The sequence below is a fragment of the Pundamilia nyererei genome, unplaced genomic scaffold (assembly GCF_000239375.1).
Source record: "Pundamilia nyererei isolate P.nyererei 1_Seehausen unplaced genomic scaffold, PunNye1.0 scaffold00169, whole genome shotgun sequence".
Lineage (NCBI taxonomy): Eukaryota > Metazoa > Chordata > Actinopteri > Cichliformes > Cichlidae > Pundamilia > Pundamilia nyererei.
In genome coordinates this window covers 162,238-171,666 of record NW_005187570.1, presented here as the reverse complement: position 1 = coordinate 171,666, position 9,429 = coordinate 162,238, and the positions used below count along the sequence as shown (strand labels likewise).

Sequence of the window (9,429 nt, the reverse complement as noted above, 5' to 3'; positions counted from 1 at the left end):
ATCACAGCAGATGCCTTTGTGTCAAAGTAACTGTGGATAAAAACAGAAAAACATGAAGGAGATTTTCCTGGCCTGACATTTTATAGCAGATAACCTAAATTATTCTGCAGTAGATCAAAACTGAAGAAAACCATGAATCAGCATCTGAACATTACCTGAAGCTGCTGAAGTGAAGCAGAGCAAAGTTAGAGATGTTTGATTACAGACACAGCTGAGCAATCATTTGTAAAAGTTTAAGTTTCTTAGGTATTGAACAGCAGAAATGAGATTTCATGGTCCCAACTTTGTGGTAGCAATTTGGGGATGGCTCCTTCCTCTTCCAACATGACTGCACAAAGATATGTATGAGAGAGTTTGGGGTCGAAGAACTTCGTGGACCTGCACAGTCTTGACCTCAACCTGATAAAAACCTTTAATTAAAGAAGAGACTGCAAGTTAGGCCTGACCTCTGACTGCTGAAAGAATGGTCAAAATTGTAGATGTCTTAAAACTGTGCAATGTCTTTCTGACAGATCATTGATCCCTTTGTGGAAGTGGAGATCATTGGCCTCCCAGTGGATTGCTGCAAGGAACAGACCAGAGTGGTGGATGATAATGGTGGGTCTCCATTTAGTCATGAAATGTCAATTGTATTTAAATGGTGCATTTCAATTTCTCAAACTCAATGTGCTTGACACACAGAAGAAAACGACATAAAAACCGATGTAGGTTTACAATGAAAACAGATAAAATAAACTTTACAAAGAGATAAAATACATATAAATATATACAGCTAGAGTGATGCCGTCCATTGATTTCTGAAGTCTTGACTTCAGCACTTCTGCCAAGGGGCGGATCTGACTGAGAAACAGACTGCAAGCTTATTAGCTGATGACTGATGATTGACAAGTCGTTAGCCAATGAGTGTGTGGTTTCATACTACAGGTAATCATCCATCTTAAACATGGTAAAAAAACAGTGTTTTCTCATTTAGTATGAGTCAGAACGAGTGGCTCAGCCTATAAACTCAGCCAAGAAGAAGTGTTTAAAGAGGTTAGGTCATGACTGGAAGTCTTTTTGCAACCACAGCTGTTTCCATCTGTTGGATTTTAGATAAAAACAAGTTTCCACATGACATCCCAACATGAAGCTGTTTATGGACTCCAACTGTTTTTACCTTTTAAACTCTGCAGAATTTTTTTTTTGTTTGCCTGTCCCGTTTGGCTCTTTTGCCATCAGAATTGTTGTCTAAAGGCAAAGAAAGATGAATCCAACGGATTTACTTTACCAAATTGACCATCCCAGCCTTGCCATAATGGTCCATTTGATTCACCTTTTATTGTTTATTTTATTTTCACTTTGCAGAATTTTCTGCTTCCTGAGCCTTTGATGCCATAAATGCAGTACATAGTTAAGTATTTGGTTTAAATCTGATAAAGGTCAGACCTGTGTCCCAGCATTGCTAAACAGAAATGTTAACATTTGGGGCCCAGCTCTTTAACAGTTACCTGTGTTTTAAAGATGGGATTGAATTCATTTTGAAAGAGTGACCTTAACCTCAGTATTGAAAGGTTTATGTGCTTTGAAAGACATCACCGTGGGTGTAAAGGTAACTGCAGTTCAGACATATTAAACTGAATGAACTCATTCATACAGCAGTTTGAAAATACAATATCACCACCTGAAATAATTACAGGAACACGTTCAGAAAGCTGAATGGGGATCTCATTAGACAGTTAATGGTGCTCAAGATTGCTTTTGTGACGCACACAGGCAAAAATTATATATATATAAAAAACAACAGAGGAGCTTTGCTATCAGTGATGTAGTTTCTTGCTAATAGATGCTGGTTTTTTTTGTTTGTTCTTTTGGAACAGCTAACTAGTTTTTGCTGACCTCTAGTGGTGTGCAAAGCCATGTCAGGGTGAACTTGTAGGAGTAATGTCAGGAAATTCAACTAAACATGTCAGCTGAAAGCACCGTGCAAATGAAGCTTACTGCAAGTTCAACCTTGCAATTCCTGTGAAGCAGACGCTTCTTGCAGCTTCTAAAAGTAGTCGAGAGTTTTCTGTGGACACTCGCAGTCACGTCAATGTCCATGTGTTTGCATGTAGACATCTGTGGTTTGTTGTTGTGCTTTGTACATATATAATATAATATAATATAATATAATATAATATGGTGAATCTGTGTATATAGTTTGACAGCTTTCTGATATATACTTGAGGAGCCCAGCAAGATGAGACATGCACAGGCAGCACCAAAAACTCTCTCTCTCAAACACACCCTGAATAATTGATGAGTGCAAAGATAATTTGCTGCCCTGTCTCTATTACTCTTTTATATGCCCGTTTGCCAAAAAGCTGTCCTCTTATCTGCCTTACTCTTATTGTGCTATCTATCATATTATTTCTCCTATCTGCTCTTCCTTTGCACTCACCTCCCACACATATCTCCCCTATCCCATCCCTTCTGCATCCCTATTTGGGATGGTTCTGTAGGTTTCAACCCGATGTGGGAGGAGACTTTGGTGTTCATGGTTCACATGCCCGAGCTGGCCCTGATTCGTTTCCTTGTGTGGGATCATGACCCAATTGGCCAGGACTTCATTGGCCAGCGTACCATTGCCTTTAACAGCATGATGCCAGGTAAGACATGGTGCTGCTTTTGGATGGCACTAACACTCGTTCAAGGTTTTCTGCTGTGTTTTAGTGATTATATACTTAAACAAGGAACTCAAACCGGAAACTCACTGTACAAACTCACTATACATCTACTATATATAACTAATTTGGTGCTCTTGATTCCGAGTCTCTGCTAACATCATGTCAATTGATAGTTTTGCTGCTGGTTGAGCTGGTATTTATTGGGTATTTGGCTACAGCTATTCCTTTGTGGCTGTTATATTTGAGTCCCTGATAAGGCAGCTGTCTCTGACATTTTTGTACGCAGGCTATCGCCATGTGTACTTGGAAGGAATGGAGGAAGCTTCCATCTTTGTTCATGTAGCTGTTAATGACGTCACTGGTAAGGTGGGTATTACTGCAGAAACCAGCTTAAAGTCTTGCTCACCTCTCCCCATGTCTGTTTGTGATTGCAGTGGACCTCTCTTTTATGAAATGCTCAACATAGAAGCAGACAATGTTTAGGAGTCCTGAAGCTGCCACTCAAAACTTGGGTGTAGTGAGATCCAGTCAGAATCTTGCATGAGCCACATACCCTGCATCATTCTCCTCAGTGCACACCCCCTCAAATTGTTCAACTGTCCATTAAATTAAAGTACTGAAAATTGTAAGGTGGTAGAATGCGATTGTTCTGTTCCCACTTTTTTTTCCCAGCCTCTGCAGTTTTTGGTCTAGGCAGTGAAATTCTTTCAGTATAGGTGTCTATGTACTAGACGTTCCAGAAACTTAAAGAAGCCCAGTTGCTTTCTTTCCAAGTTCTCTAAGAATGAATTGCTTTGCCAAGAACTCTTTCTACAATAGTCAAGATCCCGAAAAGATGAGGTGAGTTAGCCTGCTGACATGGTCTTTGTTCCTTTGGTTATACAGTACTGTCCTAGTAATTTGACTAGTCAGCAAATCCGTGGTCTACAAATGATCTTCACAAATTATGATCTCTAGGCTGGGACTGTTTTTGAATTTACAGCCATCTTGATGGAAGTTAATTTTAGTTAGTTTAGTCAGTTAAGACCCCAAGACACTGAGTTTCACAATCATCACGGCCACAGTGTCCTTCTTTTGTTCCAGTCATTGTAACCTTTGACCTTCTGTTTTAGTGAAAACATCCATGCAGTGTTGAGAAGGTTTTTGTTCAACTTTGCCAGTTACCTTCAAGCATGTGTACATGTAACTGATATTTTGCTACAGGATCTTCAGCTGGTTGCTTAAAATGTCTAACACTTTGAATCCAAGTGGATTTCAAAGCTAGTCAGCATGGTTGCAGCTGGATGATCATGTCAGTGTGATCTATGAGAGATCAGTCACACATGTGCGTTTCTGTAGGAAATGTGGATTTAATTTACTTTCCTTATTTTAAGCATGCTCATTATACTAATCCTATGTATGTACTACTGCAGTAAATTCATTGGGTGCAATGAATTTAGTGTAATATGGCAGATTGTTTTCAATATTTTCAACTTATTTGGGAATTGTGTTTGGCAATGATGTCCTGTTGTGTTTTTGTCAGGCAAGAGCAGCCAGCGGCATAAAAGGGTTGTTTCACAGAAACCCAAAGCAGGCTTCCCTGGACAGTCACACTGCTGTACAGCACAGCCGTAAGAAACCGTTTGGGGCCCACCTCCTGCGCCGCACGGCCAGTGCACCTACCAAAGGTCAACCCAAAATCAAGAAAGGTTTACCAGACATTGCAATTGACACCAAAGACTACAGCTCAGAGGGAGCTAGTGAGGAACGAGAGTCCGGGGAGGGAGAAAAGGCTTCTGCTGCTACCTCTCAGCACCACAATGGGGATTCACTGGCACCCCAACAAACCAAGGGACCGTGGAACCATTCCGACACAAATTTTCATCCCGAGGAAGGTAAAGGTAAGCGCTCGTTCTACACTCAGCGACGACCAATGAGTGAACCTCTCAAGCGCGCCATTCGGCTCCGCATTCATGATCCGCTGGACACGAAGCCAAATGTGTTTGCACGTTTCGCTGTTAGCAGCTCGGGCAGTGTGGGGATGTCCTCCAACTGCATCACATGTGTGACTGGCTCAAGGGGGAGCCCAGAGGCTGAAAGAGAGGGTCAGGTTGAGCAAAAGTCCAAGGTGACAGATGGGGAGAGACCAAAGAAAAGTAACCACTCTTCCTCGTCAAAGAGACAAGTCCAGTCAGAACCTGATGCCATGCCCCAGTCCCTAGGTGCCCAGCCCAACGTACAGCAGGTTCCTCCCACACCCAAGACTTGTATGGAGGCCCAATTTCAGTACTCGCCCATGCCATTCCCCAGATCTAAGTTCAGACAAACACTTGGTGCCCAGTATATCCACAATCGACCTGGTACATCACAGAGGTACACCCGTTCCTGCAGCATTCCCCGCAGACGATCCTCCAATGCTGTTACACCAGCACCAAGCCTCGCACCAGACTGCAGGAGCACTCACTGTTGGCAGCAGGCGACACCACCCAACTATGGTGCTGTTTATGGCTCTGTACTCACTAAACTGACATACAGTGACATGAATTCAGGTCTCTTGCTCAGTGACAGTAGTAGCTGCCAGAGCTTTGGCAGTCTGAGCAGTTTGGAGTCTCTTCCTACGCTGCCCCCTTGTTCTATTCTTGACACCCGGAAGAGGGCTGTGGGTACCCTTCAAAGAGAGATGAATGCCCTGTTTGCTCAGAAAATGGAAGAGTTGCGCCATAAGTCTCCAATGTTCTTTGCTGGTAAGATGTATCTGAGGCAGATGTAGAACTCACCAGGTAGATGGTGTGCTGTAGCAGTATTAGTAGCACGTGCTGTCAGCTTTCCCTTTTGCCGTTAGTTAGATCTGTGTTGTGCAACATGCCTCTGATAAAATGAAGTCAAATCCAACCCCATCAATCGTTTCTTAGAGTTCAGTAGCTTTCATCAAAGCCTCATGATTGAAATTGTTTCAAATTTGCTTATGTCGTTAAAATCCTCTTACTTTACCCACATGCTTGACAGATGAGAAAAATGGTAAGTTTTTGTCTAGAAACAATAGTAATCATTCAATTTGAACAAAGTATAAAAAAACTCAAACTAGACTCTTTTAATTTGTCAAGCAGGTGCTTGTCCTAAACTGTTTTTAGAGAATAATTCAGGGGTATTAAAGCATTTAGTTCAGTTCAAAACATTTCTAAAGATAAGGCAAAATGTGGTAGTAGATCTATTAATTACATAAAATTGCTCTGTAGGATGCTTTGGTTAATGTTTGAAAGGTTAGCTTTAGCAAAGTCTTCATAAAAGTTTAAAAAGATCACTTTTCATGATTTTCAACTATATTTTTTTGCACTAAAAGGCGCACTTTAAAGCCTTTAATTTTCACAAAAATTGACAGTGCTCCTTATAATCCGGTGCACCTTATGTATGAATTCTGGTTGTGCTTACTGACCTAGAACCGATTTTATGTGCTACACGGTGCTCAAAACTCGACTTTGGTAAGCTACGAAGCCGCACCGCTTAACCCTCCGGTTACGTTCACCCCCACCCCTTACTTTAGTGTTCCCGGTCAGTTTTAACAGCTCTTGGGTTAACATAAGAAACGTTTTTCACCACCATATTCTGTTCAATGGGTGGGTCAATGGGTTGTTCAGCCTCGCGGAGTAATCTGGGTCCTAAACGCCGTCAGCCTCAGGTCCCAAAGTCAATCACTGATAGTTAAAAACTGTCTAAAATCTTTCATCTTTAATAAAATGATCAGCGTTGCTGCTTTACCAGGTGTAACAATTAAGTTTAACATCCAGGCATCCATGAAAACAGAATTTATTACATTTATGAAATTTAACAGAGTTAGAAGTTAGCAGGAAGTTAGCTCGCTAGCCTCCACCTAAACATGATATAGCATGTTCTGACTGAGAGATTTCTGAAACAAATTAAAACGTACAGCTCTGTTATCACTTCCAACATAAATGAAGACAGAAAACTAAACAGCAGTGACGTTTGTAGAGTTACTGAAGTTGGGCTAGGTGGTATATAATGATGTGCTACGTGATCGCTAGCGACACAGCTATGTTAGCATAACATAAAGACAGTGAAGCTGGAGGATGAACACGAACTTTTTTCCAATCGATGAAAGTTAACGTGAGGGTTCCTGATGGTTAGGGACAAATGCAATCGCATGGCAGGATGCTGTAAATAAACCAAATAAACCAAACTTCAGTCAGGAGAACAACTGAGATAATCCATCCACAATACGAGGTTGGTGATTAATATACTGCAACAACATGGGAATAGAGCAGCTGTGATAGAATTCAACATTAATGAATCAATGATACGGAAGTGAAGGAAGCAAGAAGAATGAGATGAGTAAAGTTTGACTTAACTGACTGTTTTGTTTCATTTAATGCACCTTATAATCCAGTGCACGTTATGGTCTGAAAAATATGGTTTGTGTGGATGCGAAAGAAATTCTTTTTTGATCGGGCAAGGATTGCCCACATCCATCTTAGAAAATGTTGTTCAAGGACATCTGGTGCTTCAGAGATGTGTTCTTCTATTTAAAATATAGAAATACAAAGAATTTGCCACCAGAACAACTATCCATGGAATGTTTCATGGGTATTTGTTTCGGATTCTGGATTTTGCATTGAATCTTATAAAACCCTTTACTTTACTTCACCATTGCATTTAATAGCAATCAACATATATTCAGCTTGAGTCCTGAAACCGAGAATATTTTAGGTACTTAATTGACAACCGCTGAGTCCTGCGAGTCACGAGGTACTGGTGTCTGAGTTATGTCCACACAATCCCCCTTTGAGCCACACATTACATTTTTTAGAGGAGTTGACTTCCTTATAAACACCAGCTGTTCTACCTAAACTGACTCCCCTTGAGCCCTTTGCAGTTCATCATGTGATTGCCATTGCTGTTTGATGAACCTTATGGGGGAAGCAAGTTTGTGTAGGGAGCTGAATTACAAGTTTTCTGGCCTGATTACAAGCTGACATCTGTTAAGTCATATGATGCTGGCAGATAAATCCTTTCTAGCAGCGTTATCTATTATCTTTCTTTTCAGTCTAACATGGAGAGAGATTTGTTCTGATATGGAGACCAGTTTTTGTGAGGATGTTTTTTCTTCTGTCCAAAAAGCTGTTTCCTTGCTTACAGTCTTTCTCTTCTCAGTTTGTCTAAATTACCCTTTTCCCTCTGTGTCCCTTTTTGCATGCTCTCTTTCCATCCTAGTGCAGAATTGAGAGGATGACCAAAGTCAGGTAAACTTTGTTAAATGCATGCAGCCTCTTAAATTCATCCATCACCAACTTTTCTCTTTCCCACCATAGTTGTTTGTTCTCATCCTGTTCTCAAAAATACTGTACCTCACCAATGCACCAATTCAGCTTCATCTGTGTTTAGGGGTTTAAATAGAGACTTGGTGTGGACAAGTGGAAAAGACAATTCATTAAACTAATGTCACAGGACCTGCATGATGTAGTACAAAAAAACCTTAAAAAATTTAAAATTTAAGTTGGTCTGTAATTATCATTTAAAAAAAAAAGTGGCTAAAATATTTGAAAGTCCTTATATATTTCCTGGAGCTTTTAAGGTTATAGTGAAGTTGATGAGCATTAACATCAAGCTATGGGAAAGTGCTATTGAAGCTAGGTTAAGAGGAGAGGTGATCATCATATCTCTCCTATGGATCACGTTGAACTTATATGGCTGTAAGACCTAGATACCAATGGTGGTCTGGGATTGGAATATTTAATGCAATAGAGTCACTGCATTGGGGCGTGATTTGAGCAAAGGGTCCATGAGCACCCCAGGACGTAGGAATAAAGAGAGACCACCACCCCAGAGCCAAGCGCTCTTTTTCAGGTGTGCTATAGTAAGTCTAACACTCACAGTTTTCAGCTGAAATACACCACAGGGTGATCAGCCCTTTTTCCTGCTGCGACAAAACTACCCCCAGCCCTGTGTGCAAAGTGTCAGTCCTCAGAATAAACGGGAGGGAAGAAGTTAGGTCTGGAGCAGGGTTTCACATGAAACACCACCTGGCATTGCTGCATCCACAGGACCAAATCGGGGGCAACTTTCTGGGTGAGGTCTGTTAAGGGACTGGTCTGCTCCCCAAAGTTCGGGACGAACCAGCCAGCCCCAAAACTGCCTCACCTCCGTTTTGGTTTTGTTACAGACAGGATGCAATGACTGCTGGCCTCGCCATCTGAGGGCGCACCTGTCTGCCTCTCAGGTGGTAACCCTCATACAACTGCAAACATTTTCAGGTTGGCCATGAACCCCGAACCCCCACCTCAGCAGAGACTACATGACTGCAGCCACCTGCTGCACATGCTCTGCACAGATGTTACTGTGAATGATAACATCATCCAGGTAGGCGGCAGCTTATGCAGTGTGTTGCTGCATCACCTGGGCCAAGAAGAACTGGAATGTGGCCATGGCTCCATATACAACCATATGGAGTAGAGAAGGCTGTTTTTTCCTTAGACTCTGGAGACAAGGGAATCTGCCAGTGGTGCTTGGTCAAATCAAGTATTGTGGAAAATTGAGCAGTTTGTCAACCTGGAGTATGGGATACGCATCAAACTGTGACACCACATTTACCTTGTGCTAGTCTACACAGAACTCTACAGAATCCTCTTTTCACCACAAGAACCAAGAGGTCATACCATCCACTGTATGGCTCTTATATTACTCCCATCTCCAGCATATCAGCCAATTCCTTCTGAAGTATTTGCCTTTGTTTGTAGGTAATTTGTAGGGCAGTGAACACATCGTCATACCAGGGTGAGTTTCAGAATGAGAA

The 9,429-nt window shown here is 41.6% G+C and overlaps 1 protein-coding gene across 6 annotated transcripts in view; it reads left to right on the top strand.

Annotated features, from left to right (window-relative positions):
* The window catches only part of plch2a (phospholipase C, eta 2a), a 148,015-nt gene that overhangs the window by 134,626 nt on the left and 3,960 nt on the right, over positions 1 to 9,429 (top strand). For 3 of the 6 annotated variants that reach the window (XM_013914071.1, XM_013914070.1, XM_013914069.1), the window contains exons 18-21: positions 513 to 597; positions 2,481 to 2,627; positions 2,932 to 3,011; positions 4,168 to 5,407. In XM_013914071.1, the coding sequence (XP_013769525.1) occupies positions 513 to 597; positions 2,481 to 2,627; positions 2,932 to 3,011; positions 4,168 to 5,394 (1,539 nt within the window). In that variant the 3' untranslated portion in view covers positions 5,395 to 5,407. Of the gene's footprint in view, positions 1 to 512; positions 598 to 2,480; positions 2,628 to 2,931; positions 3,012 to 4,167; positions 5,408 to 7,850; positions 7,880 to 9,429 lie in introns of those variants that run through there. The other 3 variants (XM_013914072.1, XM_013914073.1, XM_005745862.1) reach the window with 3 other exon arrangements.